This window comes from Petromyzon marinus, chromosome 46 (assembly GCF_048934315.1).
Source record: "Petromyzon marinus isolate PM22_M1 ecotype Great Lakes invasive population chromosome 46, UKy_Petmar_22M1.pri1.0, whole genome shotgun sequence".
Taxonomy (NCBI): domain Eukaryota; kingdom Metazoa; phylum Chordata; class Hyperoartia; order Petromyzontiformes; family Petromyzontidae; genus Petromyzon; species Petromyzon marinus.
This window is the reverse complement of record NC_133712.1, coordinates 18,371,949-18,395,286: the sequence shown is the minus strand read 5'-3', so window position 1 is coordinate 18,395,286 and position 23,338 is coordinate 18,371,949. Positions and strand designations below refer to the sequence as shown.

At 48.0% G+C, this 23,338-nt stretch overlaps 1 protein-coding gene across 2 annotated transcripts in view; it reads right to left on the bottom strand.

Annotated features, from left to right (window-relative positions):
- The window catches only part of LOC116952238 (uncharacterized), a 58,059-nt gene that overhangs the window by 25,472 nt on the left and 9,249 nt on the right, over positions 1 to 23,338 (bottom strand). For both annotated transcript variants that reach the window (XM_032971417.2, XM_032971418.2), the window contains exons 2-7: positions 19,056 to 19,164; positions 11,574 to 11,650; positions 10,067 to 10,162; positions 6,346 to 6,384; positions 1,758 to 1,826; positions 942 to 989 (exon numbers count right to left, since the gene is read on the bottom strand). In XM_032971417.2, coding sequence (XP_032827308.2) covers positions 942 to 989; positions 1,758 to 1,826; positions 6,346 to 6,384; positions 10,067 to 10,162; positions 11,574 to 11,650; positions 19,056 to 19,164 — 438 coding nt within the window. The remainder of the gene's footprint in view (positions 1 to 941; positions 990 to 1,757; positions 1,827 to 6,345; positions 6,385 to 10,066; positions 10,163 to 11,573; positions 11,651 to 19,055; positions 19,165 to 23,338) is intronic.

Below are 23,338 nucleotides of genomic sequence, written 5' to 3'. Positions count from 1 at the left end.
GATTCGCTGGTGATTTGGACAGTATTGGTGCGACATTGAAGCGCTGTCGTCCCGACAGTTCTGTTCCTTCACCTGAAGAAGGCTACTTGTGTTGTGGCCGAAACGTCGTGAGAATTTTATTGTCTTATTTTGTTTTATTGTTTTATTCTCATTCTACGTGACTTTACCGAAAGAACCAAGAAGAAAAAGTTATCCTGGTCAGGCGTGTAGCCATGCAACGCGTGTCATGTCAAAGTCCTCGGATGAAACCGTCCGTGGTCCGTCCAGCGGTGGCGATGTCCCCTGCCGTCACCCCCCCCCCCAAGATGTGCGAAGGAGGAGCGTTGCTTTACTTTGGAACGTTGTGAGGAGTGCCGGCATGTCGCTCGTCGCTAAGCGGCACACTCCCACGACTGCTCTCGCCACAACGAGATGAACTTCACATTCGTCGGGAGTCGCAATTAGATTCAAGAATCGGTGACTTTTAGTTTTCCCTTAATAATTGTTGTCCGGTACGTACTATAGTATTCGAGCCATTCTAACAAGGCTATCACGAAGGCGCCGCTGTGCTTCAAAGGCAAAGCCTGCAGTAGTTTCACGGTAGGGGTGGGCGACGTTGCTGTGTTATCCCGAATTGAGAAACTTCGAAGTGTGATAAAAAATTTGGGCGGCAACGGCAGCACGCAACGGCCTGCTCTTGCGAATGACGTGACCGTGCAGCGGACGGCACGAATTTACGGTGAACACACAACTAGCGGCATCAGCCAGGGCGGCCTGCCGGATTCAAACCGTGAACCACCGTGACGAGCGGCGACCGAACTGCCGTCTTCACCGTGCGCATCGCCCACAGCGGCCGCGCGCTTCCAACGACCCGGCCCCTCCGTACCCCTCGGTGGGCCGCTCGACGGCCCCCAGGACCCTAGGGGCCCCCTGTGGGTGGGAGATTGGATTATGCCACCTGCCTGTGAAGAGTTTGCCGCTCTGTCTTGCTTGCTCCCCTCCATGGAATCCTGTGCGAAAGGGCAAACGAGCGGATCACTGGGCGGCCGATCAAATTCGGACACAGACGTCGGCGGGATTTGCACCAAGCACGACCTGGACGGTCGACACAGCATTAGCGACTCGCATCGCTCAACCGTTACCCTCACCAACGTGCGTCATGTAAAATGACAGCTCTTGTAAATAAACATCTGACTTGTTCTACTCTTGCGCACGATGGCAGCGATACGTTCAAGAGCTAGATTCCAATGTCGAAGTCTGCTACTGGCCACGATCAGAGGGCTTCAGAAGAGAGTTTGTCATTTTGCTCTTCGTCCATTGAAGGAGCGCAGACCATCGTGTGGGTTGCATGCTCACAATCGCACTACTGTGGCTTGTCTTTAACTTTTCGCATTGGCCTGTTGTTGATGGTTAGGCCATTCTTCTGGTGATCTGGCACCATATGTTCAACAAGCCTGACCCAGAAGGTTGAAACCGATCCAGAGTGTGCTTGCTTGCCTGCTTTAACAAATGCTGCTTGATAATATTGATCTGGAATGCCAATACACTGATGGACTAAAATCTTGTTGTTTGTACAAAACAGAGTTCTAGCTTATATTTGCTTTTTACCCATGACGCTCCACAAAAATGCGTAGTGAGTTTGTTTCACCAGAGTCTGGACCCCCACCATATAAATGTTGACATTTCTAGAATATGCTAATCAGGGCTGTAGCCCGGCAGCAGCGATCGCTGCGTGTGGAGGCGTGAGGTGATGCGTGGCCTAGGGGCTGTGTACTCACACACTCCACTAGGAAACTGCCGTAGGTTTTGGGCTTGTTTTCTTCGGCCCAGTACATTTCACATTTTCTCTGCAGGGAAAAAAAAAAACATGCTACCAATCACAACGACTGTGTACAGTGTATATTGTACAGTGTATATCGGTGGTCATGCAGTCTGTGGAGGCAGCAGTGAGGGTTGTTGGATCAGACACACACGCACGTTACGAAGCTTCATTCCTGTGGGCGAGCGTTGAGGAGGTGCTGCACCATTGGCTCACCAGGAGGTGGTACAGCAAAATGTGTGGACTAATCTCCATATGTTTCATCTGCAAGGGATAGAGCATTGCCCCCTTGCAGGTGTGGGTTTTCTCCAGGTGCTCCCGTTTCCTCCCGCACGTATGAACCCTCATTATCGGCTGAACACATCTTATTATCTACGCACCTCCATGTGTCGCGGATTGTACACAATTTTGAGATGCAGTTTGCGTGAATGTCGCTGATATAAACAAACACTCTTACGACTAGCAGCTTGCATGTCCTTGGACGTGGCCGTCCGTCCGTCCATCGCTCCCTCCCTCCAGCCAGCCAACAAAAGCTTTTTTGCTAATATTGAAAGTGCTCATCGTAGAACAAGGCCTTCCCTCACCCCCAACGTGGCCCCCGCTCCTCGTGCGTGACAACTCCCAGGGACGCCCCCTGCCCCTCCCGTCCCCCACCCCCTTGACCTCTGCGTGCTGGGCGGCGTGTGGCCAGCCAGCCAGCACATTTATTTCATAATGTAGTAGTACGATGTTATGACACTGCATTGCCGTGGTACGCCCTACATACAGAGCGCTCTGGTTAGAGTGCTGTGGTTAGAGCGCTGTGGTTAGCGCGCTCTGGTTAGAGCGCTCTCGTTAGAGCGCTGTGGTTAGAGCGCTCTGGTTAGAGTGCTCTGGTTACAGCGCTGTGGTTAGAGCGCTCTGGTTAGAGCGCTGTGGTTAGAGCGCTCTGGTTAGAGCGCTCTGGTTAGAGTGCTGTGGTTAGAGCGCTGTGGTTAGAGAGCTCTGGTTAGAGTGCTCTGGTTAGAGCGCTGTGGTTAGAGTGCTGTGGTTAGAGCGCTGTGGTTAGAGAGCTCTGGTTAGAGTGCTCTGGTTAGAGCGCTGTGGTTAGAGTGCTGTGGTTAGAGCGCTGTGGTTAGAGAGCTCTGGTTAGAGTGCTCTGGTTAGAGCGCTGTGGTTAGAGTGCTCTTGTTAGAGCACTCTGGTTAGAGCACTCTGGTTAGAGCGCTGTGGTTAGAGCGCTGTGGTTAGAGAGCTCTGGTTAGAGTGGTTAGAGCGCTGTGGTTAGCGCGCCCTGGTTAGAGCGCTGTGGTTAGAGCGCTCTCGTTAGAGCGCCCTGGTTAGAGCGCTCTGGTTAAAGTGCTGTGGTTAGAGCGCTGTGGTTAGCGCGCTCTGGTTAGCGCTGTGGTTAGAGTGCTGTGGTTAGAGCGCTGTGGTTAGAGCGCTCTGGTTAGAGCGCTCTGGTTAGAGCGCTGTGGTTAGAGCGCTCTGGTTAGAGTGCTCTGGTTAGAGCGCTCTGGTTAGAGTGCTCTGGTTAGAGCGCTGTGGTTAGAGCGCTCTGGTTAGAGTGCTCTGGTTAGAGCGCTCTGGTTAGAGCGCTGTGGTTAGCGCGCTCTGGTTAGAGCGCTCTGGTTAGAGTGCTGTGGTTAGAGCGCTGTGGCTAGCGCACTCTGGTTAGAGCGCTCTGGTTAGAGCGCTGTGGTTAGAGCGCTGTGGTTAGAGCACTGTGGTTAGAGTGCTCTGGTTAGAGCGCTCTGGTTAGAGCGCTCTGGTTAGAGCGCTCTGGTTAGCGCACTCTGGTTTGAGCTCTTTGGTTAGCGTTGTGAGCTCACAACCCAACCAGAGGTCACCTCCATCGATTCTCCAGGAGGGATAAGCTAAGACTGGTTTGTAGGGAGCCAGCAGTTCTCATCCCATGAGGAGATTGGTTCGGTGATATTAATCTGGAATTTCCACAACAAGGCTCCCATATTCCCAATGCTCCTCAGGGAATGGGGGCGCCTGTTATTGCGTTCTTGGGTACTGTGCTCGCCCTGTTTTTGTGTACGTCTTTTATTTGTTACTGCGATAGAATCTCGTCTCGCGGGGGGCTCTGCTCTTCTGGTCATCAACTTGAACGGGGCGGCTTCCGCAACCTTTGTCACAGTCTAACTTCGATTCGGGGAGCGACTGCGCGGGTCGTCCTCCCTCCTCCCTCCTCCCCCTGCCACCACGCGGTCCCCGTGGAGCACACAGGCCTCAAGCAGCGCATCAGGAGAGCAAGCGCTGGGCAGAGCGTGGAGGAGACGCTCGCCGATGGAGACTCTGCACTACCACACGCCCGCTGTAGCGGCAATCATAATAAACTGCATTTATAAAGCGCCGTTCTTTCAAGGAACTCACAACGCTGCACATCACAAAATAAATAATGAGATCGTTACATGGGCGGGGGGGGGGGAATGAAGTGTAGGATCGACTTTAGAGAACCGAACTCTCGGGAGAGTAAATGCATCTTGAGTCTTCAGGAAGATTGTTAAGCAGCAGCAATGTTACTGAATGCGATGAGGCGCCGTGTTGTACTCGCGGAACGCAGGGAACGGCACGGAAAAACACGTAAACCTGAAGCGAGAAATCACCTTGACAATTGCCAACCGATCAGGAACAGCCCATGGAGCCGACGTAATCCCCTCCTCTCCCACGATGCCAAAACAAGACCACAACCTCACGCCACATCCTGTGCGTGCACGTGTGCACGTTTGTTGTATAAGAACCACACGCACCGTGTACATGTGTGTCCACACTCACACACACTCACACACACAAGTGCGTGTGTGTGTTGTTGGGAGCGGGGAGCGGTAGTGCAGCAGTTAGCGCGCTGCGAACCCAGCCACCCGAGTTCGATTCCCCGCTCACGTCCACCAACACCAGTGACGATTATCTGAACCGGTCCTGGGCCTCTCCTCGGTCGACTCAGCCTCAAATGAGTACCCGGTGTGGTGTGTAAACATCGTCACTGAGGAGACAAAGGCAGCCGGACATGGTGCTGGCCACCCCACTCACCTCTTAATGTGCCGTACTGACCTTTAAAAGGTGCTCACTAACAGCAGTGGCCCCAACAGTATGTTAAGGCTACACGGGGGACTTTTGTCTTATTGTTTGGAGAGAGGTGGCACAGGGATTAGCGCGCTGCATTATGAACTCAGGGACCTGATTCCCGCTCACGGCCAACACCTGTGACGATTATCTGAACTGGTCCTGAGCGTCCCCTAGAGCCACTCAGCCTCGAATGAGTACCTGGTATGGTGTGTATATATTGCCACTAGAGAGGCCAAAGGTGGTCGAGCGTGGTGCTGGTCACCCACGATCTCGTGTGCCATGCCGGCCTTCGGGACTGTACCGGTCCACCCTGGGACAGGTGGCCACCACTTTCCCAGAGCGTGCACACCGCTCTCCTGCACAACTGCCCGAGGGGCGGTGGCATTCGTGAGACGTTTCCCGTCATGCCAAACTGCAATGCGTTGATGCGTATACAGCGTGCCGTTTACGAGTGATTTTATTTCAATTATGCCGACGGTATAAAGGGCATCGTTATTATTAATATTTCCGAGTGCTCTGATCCCTGAGCTACCCTGCGTACACAGCCATTGTACTTCATCGGAAACCTTCTAGATTCACAGACCCTCTAAGGCAGCCTATCGTGGATTATAATCGAACGGGGAGAAATGTCTCCAGCCAGCCTTGTTACGGATCTCACACAAAAAAACCCCTTGGCCACAGACGTGGCACTGAGCCAACAGAGCCCTGGCACGCAGGAGGGTAATGCAGAACACCTTTCAAGTGCCAATGTGAAGCCTCACGACAGGCATCTGGTAAAGTGCTGTTGGGGGCAGATGGATCTGCTTTAGCCAGGTGTTTGCACTTAGGGTTCTGAGAATCATGAAGCTTCAATGGAAATTCCTAAAGCTCCCGCTGACATGATGCAGAGGTGTGTGACCCTGCCTCTGGGCTGTTTAAAAAAAAAACGCAAGAAATTACAAATACAAATATCCCAGTAAATTCTACTCGCTGATAAAACACTGCTCAAAAGCGTGTGGATGCCGATAAGCGTTGAGTAGTGTGCAGCACGCAAGGTAATGGATGGGCTTACACCCTCATTATGGCTCATCAGAAAACCACGGCCAGCTCAAGATTGACGCGAATAATTCCGAGACGAAAGTCCCAAACCCATGGATGCCACCACAAAGTGCCATAGCTTCCGACCGAGATCTACCTAGGCCCGGCATGCCGTAGAGGTGGTGACGTCACAGGCAGTGGGTATGCGATACCAGTAGCTGAGTCGGCTTCAGTCGGGATAAGTTTCAGATATATATTTTTATATACTAAATGTTTCATATTGTTTGGCCTCATTTCAGATTCAGGTGACATCCTTGAGATAAAAATGTATAAAATGTGAATAAGTTTAAGTTATCTAGGCGCTAAATTCAATCGTCTTTGCTGAGCCAGTGTTGGCACTGGCATGTATTAGCTCTGTTGCTGGAGTGTCAGGAAGTGCAGCCTAGCGGGTCTTGGTGAGGCAGGAATTTCCTTACCTTTGCTGCTTCCACTTCCTGGCAAGCCATGACTATCACCTGGCAGGTAACAGAGTACACACACACATGCACACAGTGTCACCGTCTGAAACAGTCTCGGCATGCATTTGGGTTTTGCGTGTTTGTCATTTGATTTTGTACATTTAGTATTGCTGCTGTGGTTCTTATAGCGCTTGGCCAATACCACAAATGAAGGCGCTGCTGCTGCTGTGTGTAATCCCAATTGAGTACCTGCGGCGTAATTGTTTGAATTTGGCAAAATTGGGACCAGCACGCGATGGCCTACTCGTTTTGAATGACGTCACGGGATATTAAGCTTCCACTGTGCAGCAGACGGGAACATTATTGTGAGGTCCGCACACTGTAACGAATTATCAGGGGACGTAGGTTCGACACCTGGCCATGCATTTGATGATCGGGTTCTCACTACTTGTGTCTGAACCTGATCTGGGCCTCCCCTGACTCCACTCAGCCTTAAATTACTGTAATTATAATTAGGGCTGCGGTGCATAAACATCAGTATTCTAGAAGCAGGGGCAGTGAGACTTGGTCCTGGCCACTAATACCCTTTTTCTACTGGCACACCTGAGCTCAGCCAGCACGGGGCTCCTACGGTATGGGTGGTTTTTCCACTGGCTATTTACCGTGCCGAGCCAGAACCAAACCGTGCCACGATGGCCTCACGAGAAGTCTGACTCTGGCTTTGAGCCAAGTAGGGCCAGAGGCGGGGTTAAGGGTGTGTTCACTGCGCGTGGCGTCAGTCGGTACGCCGTGGGGGCACGGCGTCGCCGCATTGCTTACACCTGTCTCGACTCGTTCGCTGCGTGCGATGTCAGCGGCACGACTCGTATTCTGCAGTGGAAAAACAACCCTGCTCGTCCAGAGCTGTGCTGGGATGGCTCGGCACGGCCGTGGACGCTGCTGTAGTTACATCGATCAATGCTGCTAAGATGATGCTTCCCCTTTACATTGTTTTTGAAACCAGTTCAGAGAATAATTTGTGTATGTAATCAAAACAAAAGTATTCACCTGGGACATTATAAGTAACGTAATCAGATGACGCACTATACTCTTTGGTTCTATTGGGTAAAGTCACGTAGGTAAAAAATAAAATAACAAAAAATCACGACGTTTCGGCCACAACACAAGCGGCCTTCATCAGGTGAAGGGACGAGACTGTCTGGAGGACAGCGCTGGAGTGAAAAAAGCCACGCTCAGATCACGACCTTTAAGCTGTGTGAGAAGAAACGAAGCGCCTTGACAAAGGAATTAGCATATAATTTAGCATTGAAATGGCTCATTGAAATAGCTAAGTTAAAGTATACACATCCGCAGAGGCACCCCTTGACAAAGGAATTAGCATAGAATTTAGCATTGAAATAGCTGAGTGATTAGCTTGTAACTGGTCACAGAAATAGCTATGTTAAAGTCAGAGCATATACATTCACCGAGGCACCTAGTACAAATCAAACAGGAGAATTTAGCGAAACACAACCACGCTCAGACCGCGGACCTTTAAACTGTGTGCGAGCAAACAAGGTGTCCTGACAAAGAAATTAGCATAAAAATTAGCATTTGATTGGCCGATTTTAGAAAAGAGGTGGTGTACGTGCCGGTGGACTTGCCGTTTGGCGCGGGGGGGGGGGGGGGGGGAGTTTACCTATAGATGGTGTGGAAAGGGAATTTCTAAGAGCTGCGAAAGTTTGGGGTACCACTACTTGAAAAATATACTGTACCATTGAAATTAGTTTAATGTTTAGTTCGATTTAGAACATCTTTCCAATGGTTGCTTAATTTGAAACCATCTTCTCGGTTGAAATTGTGTCTGTGTTTGTAGATCTGAATTGCCTCGTGAACAAATCTCTGATAAAAACCCGTGGGTTTGCAAAGAACCTTGGTATCGGAGAAAATTATATCGTGATCACCCACAGCGTTATAACAGTGATCAGCCATGGCAGAAGAATTCGTTTTGCTGTGTTTCAAATCTGATTTGTGCTCGCGAATTCGGTCAGAGACATGTCGCTTTGTCTCACCGATATAGCAATCACTGCAGGTACAACTCAATTTGTAAACCCCGGGGTACTGTAAGTCAGGAATGACATCCTTCACGGATGGGATCAGATCACGAATTTTGTGTACTGTATTGAACCGGACCTGGATCGTGTGTTTGTTTAGAATTTTGGAAATCTTTTTAGTAACGCCTGCTATATATGGTAGTGTGATGGTTTTGACCAGAGTATCAAGTGGTTGTTTCTGTATGGAGGGAGAAACAGCTTGGCGGATGGTACGGTCAGAGTAACCATTCCTTTTGAGGGCCAGGTGTACATGTTTTAATTCACTGGTCAGGTGGTGTTGGTCCGAAATGCAATGAGCCCTATGGTATAAAGTTTTGATGAGAGAATTCTTTTGGGCTGGGTGGTGGTGGGAATCAGGTTTCAAGTAGGAATCTGTGTGGGTGGGTTTCCTGTAGACAGAATGCCCCAATGAGCCATCAGGTCTCCTCTCAAACAGAACATCTAAGAATGGTAGCTTGCCATCTTTCTCCACTTCCATGGTGAATTTGATGGCGGGATGTCTGGAATTGATGTGGTGTAGGAAAAGGTTCAGAGCTGGGAGGCCATGTGGCCAAATTACGAAAGTGTCATCCACATATCTCTTCCACAGGGAAGGTCTGCGGGTGGAAGTCTGGATGGCGTCTGATTCAAATTTCTCTTCTTCTGCCGTGGCTGATCACTGTTACAACGCTGTGGGTGATCACGATATAATTTTCTCCGATACCAAGGTTCTTTGTAAACCCACGAGTTTTTATCAGAGATTTGTTCACGAGGCAATTCAGATCTACAAACACAGACACAATTTCAACCGAGAAGATGGTTTCAAATTAAGCAACCATTGGAAAGATGTTCTAAATCGAACTAAACATTAAACTAATTTCAATGGTACAGTATATTTTTCAAGTAGTGGTACCCCAAACTTTCGCAGCTCTTAGAAATTCCCTTTCCACACCATCTATAGGTAAACTCCCCCCCCCCCCCCCCCCCCCCCCGCGCCAAACGGCAAGTCCACCGGCACGTACACCACCTCTTTTCTAAAATCGGCCAATCAAATGCTAATTTTTATGCTAATTTCTTTGTCAGGACACCTTGTTTGCTCGCACACAGTTTAAAGGTCCGCGGTCTGAGCGTGGTTGTGTTTCGCTAAATTCTCCTGTTTGATTTGTACTAGGTGCCTCGGTGAATGTATATGCTCTGACTTTAACATAGCTATTTCTGTGACCAGTTACAAGCTAATCACTCAGCTATTTCAATGCTAAATTCTATGCTAATTCCTTTGTCAAGGGGTGCCTCTGCGGATGTGTATACTTTAACTTAGCTATTTCAATGAGCCATTTCAATGCTAAATTATATGCTAATTCCTTTGTCAAGGCGCTTCGTTTCTTCTCACACAGCTTAAAGGTCGTGATCTGAGCGTGGCTTTTTTCACTCCAGCGCTGTCCTCCAGACAGTCTCGTCCCTTCACCTGATGAAGGCCGCTTGTGTTGTGGCCGAAACGTCGTGATTTTTTGTTATTTTATTTTTTACCTACGTGACTTTACCCAATAGAACCAAAGAGTATGAATCCTAGCAGTCACGAAAGCTTTCAATCTAGAGGTGACGCACTGACAACACAGCATTACCACTACTTGTCTTTCGTGGTCTCATTCGTGCAGCTGTGTCTCTACCTTGATGCCGTACTCCCAGATCATCCTCCAGAAGTCGATGACCGTGTGAGCGAGAGGCCCTTGAGTGGCAATGTAAGTGCGGGGCCCGTTCAGACCCTGCGGGACCACACGTGGGCGGCGCGTGGAGGCGGGATCACGCGCACGAATTACAACTTCTCGTCAAGGTCACAGCGACTTCCAACTCAAATGAGCATCGAGGCGGCACTCATCTCCTGTTTCCAACCCTTCAGGCAGTGATTGAAATTCCACATTCCTATGGCGTGGGGTGAGTCTATCCCTAGGCCAACCATTGTTTACATTCCCCCCTTATTTTATGGCACTCATTCCATCAACCCTGGAGGGAAGATCGGCTGAATCATCCCCCAACCAGGATTTGTAAACCAATGCTAACTGGCATCCTGATGTACCCAGTAATAATGAAATATATTTGGGAAATAACCCTACAATTTTATTTTGAGACGTCTCTTTATGAAATCACAAGACCCACTGAATCATTCACCGATGTTGACCGTTCGGCCTGTTATGATGAAGCAGCACGAGGATGAGTAATGCACTGAATGTCAGCAAAGCAAATGCCCCTTTCTAAAACGCACGATTATTCACTGAGGGTGACAGCTGACCTGGAGAGCACGGAAACCTGTTGAACGGAGCTTATTTGCGGTTATGATGGCTCGCGAGAGAGGCCTTGACGGATCGCCGAATTTCAAACATGGTAGGCTATGTCTTATTAATTGCTAGATGAACGCCTCCCCATCCTGTCCCCGATAGTCGTATTAACGTCTTGTGAACGATGTTTGTTTTCACCATCAATCTACAAGCAAAGCGCTGGAAGACGTTTATCCATAACTCCACATTTACAACTTGAGAAACAAAAGCAACAATTAGCATGTGTAAATGGTGATAAAACCCATCACAAAGATTTACTGATTTCAGTTACTGTTGCAGTTAGGCAGCACTGTGGCACTCTATAAAGATACGAGCCCTCTCCATATATGGGGCTCCCAGAGGCACACGGCAGCAGTGAACATGACTGGTGAGTCCTAATGAGGACGAAACCGTTCTTCAGGTGAGCTTTGTTTCACCACTGTCTGTCAGGACAGCCACATTTTTTTAACTCCTTGAGTTGGTGATCCAACAACAACAACAGTGGCTTCTGAGCTGGCGGTCTGGACAAGGCTCTGGAACACGCGCTGTGCACCTGGGCGCGTTTTGGTAAAATCTAAATGATGCCAAAGCAGAGAAACTAGGGCAGGGGTCGGCAACCTGCGGCTCTGGAGCTGCATGCGGCTCTTTAAGGACTGCCTCGACCGTCTTGTATTCACATTGCATTGTGGCTCTTGAATATTCAGGGATTTTTTTGTAACAAATTAAACTAAAATGTCTCTTCTTGTTGTTTTTTGGTTGCCGACCCCTGAGCTAGGGTGGTGAGGCCCTCCCCGAGTGCAGGGCCATGGCGGTGAGATGGTGGACACGGGGGGCTACCACTGAGTCCCGTGATCGGGCTCACCTGAACAAAGTTCGCGTTGATGTAGTCAGACGTGGCCTCGTCGGTTTGTAAGCTGAGGACAACTCGTGAGTAATCGACTGCAGAGACATGGCAGAAACACAAAGACACACGCAGAAGTCATGCGCTCAGTGACGTAGCTCTCGTTTTCTTGATTCAGGCCTTGATACAGGGCTTGTTATTGGCCAGGGGCCTGATGAAAGAAATTGTTGGTAAATTCTAAGATAATTTAATGACAAGCAAAGGTGGGGCAAGCATTGCATGTCCAGAAGCTCTCACTCAGCCCTAACGAGACCACTAGTTCGAAAGAACTGAACGCATGGCTCGTTTTGTCGTCGACGCCACCGACTCGGAGAGTTGAGAAGACGCGGCCGTCCCAACAGGTGGTGGCAAATTGGGGGTTCTCATCATTTATAGATTTTAATGGCGTGGGACCTGGCAGGGCGGCAATTGCAGTAAGAGCCAGAATGGCCATTAAAACATTCAAACATTGTAAAGGCAATGCCGGTGTCCTTGTCAAGTTACGAAATCACCTGTGGACTATTTTGTGACCAACTTTGACAACTGACTTTACGTGAGGGCCTGATCACCTGTAAAATCTCTCCTAACCTTACGACGCTTTACTGAAGTGCCTTGTGGAATTGGAGTTACACGATTTATTATTTTGCACCCCATTTCGCTTATTTGTTTTAACGAGTGATAACTGTGGCAGTCGAAAACAAATCGGAAGCTGGGATAAGGAATCCCATCTGGGTGGATAAACCGCGTGCCACACATTTAGATTCTTTCATATATTATATCTGATTCAATTTTGCCGACTTCCCCACGGTGGCACACAAGATTGTGTAACTGCCAGAACGTGTTATAAGCATTATCGATGGTAAAGTTGTAATGTTCAGAAGACTCGTGGCTCACGTTGGGGGAACTGACATCGGAAATATGTCAATCCAACATCACCCTCCTCTTGTGGACATGTTGACCTCCTCTTGTGGGCATATTGACCGAAGCAGTTTCCAACCAGCATGCGTCTGCTGATGGAATGTTGAACTATGTCAGACCCGGTAAGGAGGTTGCTCGCATTGAACTAATGCTGCTGGAATTATGTATGAAACTATGTTTAACTTATTTTGCACCATACGTAGCCAACCGTGCTAATTAGATGTGCGGGGGGAAGGACAACAAACTAAACACAAAAACCAGTTCCAAATAACTTAGTTTTCAATCTAGATATAATAGAGCATAGCTCCAATGGCTTCCGAATATCAAAAGAACGTTCCAGATTTCTGCAGAAACGCATCTGAAACTACGCGATGCAGTGACGTCTTTGTTCGATGGCTAGCTGCGGGGATGACCGGAGTTCACGCGATGGTTCATTCTCCTTGACAAGATCAGCAAGGTATTGTGATTCTTATGGCAAGCACTTCGTGTGTCATGAGTGCGACCTTATTACATATTCATTCGGCAACTGGAAGCCAATGTAGATCGGCGAGCATTCCTGACGTCATCAGGAATGGGACACAATTTAAGATTCTCATCGTCGACGAGGAGATGATGATGAAATCTAGCAAACGAATGACAAACTACAAGAGGAACAAAACGCGGGAGCAGAAGTGACACACAAGGAACTATTTTTCAAGCTGCTGATTATCATCACACTGCGCGTCAAATATGACGACCGTATTGCGCAATTCACACACTGCAGGGACCGGCACAATGTTGACAAAGGTGCCCTGTGTAGCCTTTAGCAGACTGTCAGGGCAAGTGCTGTTCACGAATAGCACCTATGAAGGCTGGCATGGCACACCAGGGGGTGGGTGGCCAGTACCATGCCCGGCCGCCTTTGTCTCCCCACCGCTGATGTTTACATACCTCACCTCTCATTTAAGGCTGAGTCGACCTGGGGGGGGGGGCAGGACCGCTTCAGATATTCGTCACTACTCTTTGGTTCTTTCGGTAAAGTCACGTAGGTATACCTGTGGATTCCTGCAGTCACGAAAGCTTCAAATCAAGAATATTCGTCACTGTAATTGGTTATGAATGGGAATCGAACTCTCTGGGTTTGTAGCGCGGCTCTCTCAGAATTACACTACCGCTTCCCTTTAAAGAGTTTTACTGATACAACATTGCCCATATGCAGTACCGAAGCAAAGCGAGGGGCAGGCAGGGGGTGCCTTAGACCCCCCTGGTGGGTAAAGCTACAAGTTGGGGCCCCCTTGACAATCACAATGAGATATGGTTTCAACAAGACTACAAAAGAAAAAAATAATTATAACACGGTTTAAAATGTATTTTTTTTTATTCTTTCATTTACGTTCCACGTTTAATTTTAATTTCATTAGTGCAGTAACTTTTGGCCGCAAATTGTGCAATGCACGTTTATTTCTACGTTGTCATTACAGTGTCACCAGGTAGACAAGAGCCTCACTTCCCGGTTGGGGCGAAAAGGAGGAACGTACAAGGTGGGAACACTTTGTTCTAACGGGGTGCGCGCTTGTTCACTGAAAGCCACGCCAGTGCTGTGTGGTGAACCAAAAAATTTATATTTGAGCGCTCCAAACCAGCGGATGCCAGAGTGAAGTCCGAATCCATTGCCAACGTGTGGTGTCACCGTGCGATACAAATAAAATACTGGTGCCCCGCCTGACCGATTGCCACACTCCCTGAGCTGATAACATGATGCAACACAATTTTTGTCCCTGGGTAGGAAGTGTTATTTTGTAATTGATTATGCCAAAAAAGCCAAAAAAAGTATAGACAATGGCTTTTATCCCCCACAAACTTTGCTTTTGTGACCAGGACAGTGATATTTTGAAATGTACCTATTTTCAATGAGAAAACGGGCAAATTTGTGTCTTTTCGTTCAGATAAAGTCAGAAAAAAAGAACATATGAATCAAAATTAACACGTATTATACTAAAGTAATACAAAAATTACTCCAAAAGATTTAGAAGTGAGTAGTTTTTCGAGATTTATACTGTAAATCACTTTCACGAATCAGCCCCCAAATGTCGTCTCCCATCATGTTCTCGTTATACTGTCCTTGGTAGCGGCGTTCAAAGTCCAGTATATCTTCTTTATCTGTGGTCCGATGAAGACAATGGCTTTGACCTTTGCCTCAGACAGCTTAGGGAAGAAGTCTTGAAGATACTTGAAGGCTGCCGACTCCTTATCTACAGCACTGACAAATTGTTTTATAAGGCCCAATTTGACGTGCAGTGGTGGCATCAGCACCTTCCGGGGGTCCACCAGTGGCTCCCACTTGACGTTGTTCCTCCCCATAGACAATTCGGTTCGCTGTGGCCAGTCCCGCTTGTGGCCGTGTGCCTTGGTGTCCCTGCTGTCCCAAAGGCAAAGATAGCAGGGCAACTTGGTAAACCGCCTTGGAGACCCGTCAGGAATGCCACCATTTTGAAGTCTCCGATGACCTCCAGCCATACTCATCATACTTCAAGGCGTCCAGCAAAGTCTTGATGCTGTTGTAATCCTCTTTGAGGTGCACCAAGTGAGCCAGGGGAAGAGACGGGTACTTGTTACCATTATGGAGCAGCACGGCTTTGAAGCCCCTGGATGAGCTGTCAATGAAGAGGCGCCACTCATTCTGGTTACAGGTGATTCCGATTGCTTCAAAAAGACTGGTCACATTGTGGCAGAAGCAGAGCCCATCGTGACGGGTGAAGAAGCTGCAAAAAGGTTGGTGATGCTTCCTTTGATCTGTGACTTGCACACTTTTATCCAACAAGTTCCACTGCTTGAGTCTAGATGCCAAAAGCTCGGCATTGGACTTGGTGAGACCAAGATCTCTGATCAAGTCGTTGAGGTATTTTTGTTTGGGGTAGTATGGGTTTCTCTCCTCAACTCCACCTCTGAAATTGTCATCTGGATCTACAACGTCTTCCTCACTCTCTGACTTGCTGCTCTCTTCTTAAGACAGTTGATCTCTCTCCGGAGAAGTGGGTACAGGGAGCTCATGGCAGTGTGGCACTGGGGCTATGGATAAAGGAAGATCCGGATACGTGATAGCAGGTGCATTCTTGCCAGTTCGACGTTTGGAAGGGTCCACCATGCAGAAGTAGCAGTTGCTTGAGTGGTCAGTGGGTTCCCGCCAAATTATTGGGATAGTGAACATCATGACTCTTTTTTCCCCTCTGTACCATCCTACAAAAATACATTTATTTCACCCATGACTAATGTGCAACATTTTTTATATATGATATATTTTTTCAATAATATTGAAAATTGTAAAACATTTTAAAATTAAAAACTTTTACAATTTTAAAAATTTCAACAAATTTTATAACGTTAAATTCCGAGCAACAATTGTCCATCTTACCTTCCAGAGTTGTTTTGCATTGCTCGCAGGTGTAATGAGGTGCCCAGGGTTTGTCTCGATCCCTCACAGGCATGCTGAAATATGCCTTGTAGGCCTCACACATCTTAGCAGATGCTTCCACAGTACTTTTTCGCTCTTGTCTTGATAAATTGGCCACAGACATAGCAAAATGCGTCTGCCGGATGCTTGCAGCCTCTTGATGCCATCTCAGAAAAATGCAGATATGTATCCACTTAGGCAGCTGGAACTAAACTGAACTGGTGGGCTTAAGGCCCCTGTAATTATACTCCTTTATTTATATTACTGAAAAGTTCTAGAATGTTATAGAAGTTACTCCAAGTTTTATCAGCACTGAATCTATCTGGAATGTTCTGGAAAATATCACTGTCCTGGTCACAAAAGCAAAGTTCGTGGGGAATAATAGCCATTTTCTGTACTTTTGAGGCATAAGCAATTTGGAAATAACACTACCCAGGAACAAAAAACAAATGTGTTACACAATGTCATGTCGTTACTACGCCATTGCCCATACACTGTACATTACAGAGGGTGTTACGAGTGCAATGGACCAGCTATCCAGAGAGGTCACCGGTTCAGTCCGATCTTCCAGCGAGACGGTTGAGAGAGTGGGGCAAATTTCTTAAATCTCCACCGCGCAGCATGAACAGGAGGGCCGAAGTTCCGGCAGCAGGTTGCGTGTGGTGGGGGAAAGTGTGAGGTACTCCCAATATATTCCAAGACGTCTGGCCAGTGTGGAAGAGTAGGCCAAATACCTTGTTAGATGGCTTCTCTCGTACAATTTTCTCTTGGAGGCACATCGCTATGTTGCTTCTTAAAAAGGAATAGTTTTTTTTCCAAAAGTGACTCTTCTACTCTGCCCTGGCTCACCCCTCTGTTTCATCATTCTAATCCCAGTTCATCATAAGCAATCACCCTCGGTACACGTGTTCTGCATGCAACACCTAGAAATGATTAACACCGTTTATGGTGACAGAACAGCTGCCGCTCTGAGATTGCACAAAGTAACGAACACAAAGCAGAGCGGCAGCCAGCAGGAAGGGGGGCGAGGCGCTCTGAGCCACCGGGGCGATGTGCAGCAGCAACACTTGAAAGTTTTTTCATGCAAAATTTGATCGGAGAAATTCAAGTGTAAACACGAACGGGCAACGTCACGAATAAACGCGTGAGAGTTGGGGCTCATTTTGTGGGTCATTTTGAAAATATGAATCCAGGAAATACAACGTCGTGGGACAGCGTGAAACATGGCAGTCAAATATAAAGTTACACCATATACAGTGTGGACGCTGGGTAAGAAGTGCGTCATACGATCGGGAGATCAGAGTGGTACCGCTACGGAGAGTCACCGTCTTCTTGAAGGCGATTCTGAACAACTGGACCCCAAACACGTCGTATACATTCGTCGTTTGTTTACTCCGGGGTTAAAATCTTGCATCCTGAGCCCTCACCCACATGAAGGGGCCGCCGTGGCGAGATGTTTACTACCTCGCCTGGTATGCCGGAGGACGTGGGTTCGATCCCGACTCTGAAACCTGTATATTGGAGTTTGCATGTCAATCCCCCCATGATCGCGTGGATTTTTCTCCGGGTCGTCTGGTTTTTCCCTCCACATTTAGAATCAACATGCTTTCAGAATATATGGCTGCTGTAAATTTCCACATGATAAGCCACTTTGTTGGGCGATCATTTATGGCCAAGCCGCTTCTGAAAAAGAGCTTAGTAGCTAAGTGGGCCTCACATGGTAAAATAAAATACAGTACGTGGGCATACGACGCAGCTCACTCCAATGATTGCTTTAAAATACAGGGGAAGAAAAAGTTCCTTTTACAACCTGAAAAATACACAGAGTCTATTTCTACAGAAAATGCGATAGCAAATTACTGGAAAATTAACTCCAGAAGATGATTGAATTTAACAAATGAAGCTTCCGCGTAGAGCTGAAAATAAACTCGAGTCAACACGTTCAGCGACAGAAATGGTGGTGAGGGAAACGGTGGTGAGGGACACGGCTAGTAACCGACTTGGCTGTCACAATGCCAGCGTAAAGAGTAAAGGAGCTGTTGTCGACCAAACTCGGGCACATTTCTCGCGTTCGACTTTGCAATTCAATCATTGCTGACCATGGGAATCCGGCGTTCAACTACAGAAACTCAACTTCCTTATAGCTGTAATAAATATCGAAAGAGAAGTGCGAGTGCGAGTTTGTTTGGATCGTACTTAATTACTGGTGACTTGTGTTTGCTTTGTTGAATTTCATTTTTCCACTTTATTTATGTTCATAAAAAAAGTAGTCATGCTTTGTCTATTTTTGTTATGTTTTCGACCAGTTCCCTATTCCTGTAACTTGTGAAGCACGTTCTTATACTCGCCGTTTGTATCGCGACCTATGCACCCATGTTGTACCGAAGATCTATAATGGTCAACATTCGTACCAACACCCATAATATAGAGCCCAACAGCTTAACGGGCCCTTACTGCTGAAATAAATAAAATACATCTATCTTATCACGCAGCACTCAGTCTATTATCGAAACTGTGCAGTTTACTGGTACCAGACTTCGGTACAAATCAATTCCTGCCTACCGAACACAGACGTCAATTCCCGGACCGTATGCGGTTCAACCTGGACACGTGGCAACTCTATAAAGACGCCAATGCAGTTGATACAACTCGTGAAGCTTTGCTCTATGGCTCTTAATTATTTTTAACGATCTAACGTGCCGAATGAGTGTAGCACGTTGTCATAGCAGCCAAATCTAAGGGATTTTTAGTCTGAATTTCTGGAACTTACCCCTACGAGGTTTGGAGTTAGCAGTCTCAAACAGAATCGTCGTGTGTCTAACTGGCACTACGTTTGGTTGTGAGAATTGTTCACGCATTTTTTTGCCCAGTAAAAAAAAATGACAATTATCTCGTCGTTAAAGCTTCGAGCGCCCTTTAATCTTGTTGGCCGTGTCGGGTGGTGGAGGGTCTTGACGATACAAATTTGGTCAGATGATCACGTAGAGTGGCCCAACCCAAATATCTATGAAGAATAATAACACATTAAAATATATTACAACGGAAACAGGAAATGTGCTGTGTGGTTTCAGCGGCAGTGGAAGTCGGTGGCGCGACATGGTGTTCTCGCCACTCACATGGGAGGATGTCCTTGTATCGGTTCTTCTTGCTGTTCTCCGGGAGTTCGCCGGCCGCCGTTGGGAAGGAGCGGTCATTGCGATGCTTCACAGACTTGCGCTTGAGTTTCTGCAGGAAAACAAAACAAAACAGCTTCAATAACACACAGGAGGGCGTGTGCAACACCGTGTGAACAACAAGTCCTCGGCCTTAAGCAGGCCATCAGCGCAAAGGAACTGAACGTGTGGCCATTTTGTGGATTTAGACCATGAACTCGAAGGGCTGAGAAAAATGTGGCCGTCCCAACTGGCAGCAGCGAAACAAAGACAACTGTGTGACCGGTTTCATCCTCATTACGGTGACTCTTTTGGCACTGCCTAAAGGCAACGGTCATTCACATTTCTAAATGATAAGAAAAACCCATCACATCACAATGACCAATGCAGGCCGGATGCAATCAGATTTAACAACACACGGAGCGGTGTGCAGAAGCTCGGCCTCATCCAGGCCACCGGCTCAAGAGCAACGCAGCACCTGGCAGGACCTTCCTGAGAAAGAGCCGTGAACTCAGTGAGGCCTCCTAAGTAAAGAGAAATAATAATATAAAATGACACAGGCTGTTAGACGTTGAACAGAATGGGCATCGTGCATTCTGCTCTGGCGCTCACCCACGCTGTGCAAATGGAGAAAAACCTGCGATGCCCATTGCTTAATTCTATGCAGGTTTACATTGCACATCGCCCAAGCCTGGCACTGCCCCCATAGCCGGGGTTGACCGGGACAGTCCGGTAATTGGCGTCCATGTCTGGGTGGTGGTAGGGATTGATTTGCGCTGAGATCCAGTGCCGGTGGTGCTGCGTTGAACTTTATTACAATGCAGTTCTAATACTATGCCTAGGCCCACCGCCCCCCATCTCCCTCGTCGTAGCCTGGGCCCCTGTGGCCCGTGGGCCCAGGTGCAGTTGCACCGCCTACATAGTGGACAGCTATGCCGCGCTAAGATCAAATCGTTGCACAGAGGGAAGTGCGATGACGTGCCGACGAAGGTAGTCACGCACGCTGGGTGGTCACGCAGGTGGGGGCAGACACACGTCATGCTCGGAGGTAGATAAGCTGGGGAAGCAGGGCATCATAAGAGGCAAGGGAATTATTAGAAGCAGAGTATGCTGGGAGTGATACCGTCTACTTTAATGTAAAATGTATAGAGCGCCTTCACTCAAGGTGCTTGACAATGTTTAGAAAACGATGACGAATATAATTACTTAGATGGCAGGAGCGTGCAAGGATTTAGGAATGAATGACAGCGATATAAATGTCCTTAGACATCACGAAATGGTAGGGGAGGGATTGATTGCTGCTTCTGCTGTGTGTGGAATCCCAATTGAGAAACTTGCAGTGTAACTTTTTCAAATTTGGACCATCACGCCAGCACAGAGTGGCCTACTCCTGCGAATAACGTCACGGGATCTTTAATGTTCAAGATGAGGCAGATGGCGTGTAGTAATATACCTGCAGAAATAACCATGGTGGCCTGCCAGTTTCAAACCACGAACCTCTGCAACAAGCAGCAAATACGCTAAAGCTGGGCCGTGTCAAAGGTCAACAACACCACCACCACCACCACAACACACACAAGGTGATTTCTACACATTTATGACCATATGAATAGTCCTCCCATCATGCATTGCATGTCACATGACATCACCATACTGCGTGTATAACCATTGTTTCAGTTTCAGGGGGCACAGTCCGGAACGTCGTTTTTCGGGAATTATTTTGGCACCCAGCCACCCCCAGCCACCCCGATCTCCTCTGCCTCGTTGTGTCTGAGGATTATTTAAAAAGGAGATACAACATTAAAAAAAAAACATTCTGGTTAGGTGCATACCTTGTGCTCTCGTGGTAGTCCCTTCAATCCCTACTCTTGAGCCATCCCGAGCAGCGTTCAGGAAAATACTGTGTGAGACATTAACCCGTGCGTGTGATGCAACGGCGTTGTTTTAGCCCAACAACATTCTAAACATTGGGCCTCATCATATTTTAACATTGCTTCCAGAACTCACTTTCCCAGTGGCGACCACGTGTTCCATTTGACTGCACCCTGCCCACGCATTGCCTTTCCAATGGGTTCCCCGTCGTTCAGCGGGAGCGTTCAGGGTGGTCTATTGTCGCTGTTTTGCGACTCACCAAGGTGAGACTTTGCCCAAAAAACTTTGCCCCATCAAGATTCCCCCCCGGGCCCAGGCCTCACCGACGCCCACGCAGTAAACTACCCGTCACGGGCTCTCCGCTTTCACCGCAGTCGCGTCATCGTGCGACCACACAACACCGGCGTGTTGCCGATCAACGTCAAATAAACACTTGCACGAACTTGCACCAATGGCTTAGAGCACCATCACGACGATCATCATCATCATTGTAGCGGCCCTCGATCTCAATTGACTGTGCTGAGGAGTGGCTGTGCGCTAAGAGCTCGGGTGGGCTGGACGGCCTTACGAGTGGCTGGAGGGAGAGAGGTCCTGGCGGTCCCCGACCCCGACCTACAATCATCATTGTCAACAGCCACGACCTCTGCAGTGCTGCGGGAAACCTTTCCGAAGCCGTCGCCATCCCTCATGGCTAGTCCACGAAGCCACAATCCATATCACTCCAGGGTATGGACCAATTTAATCGTTCCATCTCCTTGTTCCCTCCTCTGGCTGCCATTCCATCCATCGTCGGTCTCGTCTGGCAGCTGTCATCTCACACAGCGACCGCTCCGGCCCAGGCCCAAAGGATTTTCTTTACAGCCAACATGATGCCCCTACCCTCCAGACAGAACAGTCTGCTGCGTTCTGTGGAGTGCGTCCTTCCAACGGTCGTTCCCACTTGTTCGGCCACCTGATTGGCCCCGCTTTTTGTTTTGCTCGTATTTCTCTTGAGTCAGACTCCGTAGCATCCTCTCTGTCGAGTTCCTCAACCATGTCCTGTCATCCATCTCCGCTGGAGGTTAGGTGATCGTGGCGTCATCGGAGATGGCAAATACTTCCCTGTCCCCCCCATCTCTGTTCATGTCTTTCTTTCTCCGACCCAAGTTGAAGAAAATATCTCCGAAATATTTGGCGAATGGCCTCGCATCTTATTGTCTGGCTCCTTTTTCGATTTGTATTTTGTTTCTCTTACGCGACCTCACGGAAACTTGCAGTCTCACGGTGAATCGATCGCATATGCTCCTAGTGGACAAAGTCCAGGCAGAATGATGCTGGGTATTCGTTAGCCATTATGGTGTCAACTGATTGGAGACCAAGTCCGTGGTCAATGTTGAACTTAAACTTTCTCAAAACAGCTTACTCTCATGTTTTGTTGACCTTTGAGTTGTCCATAATGATGATTATTTATTCAAAACACGGGCGTCAACGCGCTGCACAGTGTCCATACAGACATCGAATGGGGAGGCAGCTGGAGCCGTCGCTGCCGGCGATTTGCCCAAGCTCTGTGGTCCTACATTGGGATGTTTGACCAACCTCCTTTAAAGACTGCACCATAGAGCTCAATGCATATCCGACCAGGAACACATAGCCAGGGAACTCAAGCACGTACACCAAGCTCTTAAGGCTAATGGTTACTCCGACTACACAATCCGCAAAGCTATCACTCCAACCATGAAGAAGGACCCTCTTGAGGAGCCATTCAAAACCATCACTTTACCCTACATTGCGGGGATCACAAAAAATATCTCCAAAATCTTGAATAAACACAAGATCCAGGTCCGATTCAACACATTACATAAAATCCGTGATCTGGTCCCGTCTGTAAAAGATATTATTCCGGACATACAGTACCCTGGCGTCTACAAACTAAGTTGCCTCTGTGATAGTAGTTACATTGGAGAAACCAAACGACATGTCTTGGACCGCATCCGTGAACACAAAGCAGACCTAAAACACGGTAGGACTAACACCTCGGCCGTGACAGATCACTGTTATAATTCAGTAGGCTCACATGACATTGACTTCTCCAAGACAGAGGTTATCTGCAAGCCATCTGGCTACCATGAGAGATTCGTTCATGAGGCTATCCACATATACAAACACAGAGACAATTTCAACCGAGAAGATGGATTCTGGCTTAACAATCATTGGAAGGATATGATAAACCATTTCGGGTCTTAATTGATTGTTCACGCTTACGGTGGCATTCAGACCACATCCATTATTTTCGTCTCCCCCCTCCTCTTTTCTGAACATAGATGGACTCGTCCATCTGAACAAACTGTCAAATCGCTCTCCGTGGTGCTAACGTAAAAAAAACGCCACTTTTTTCA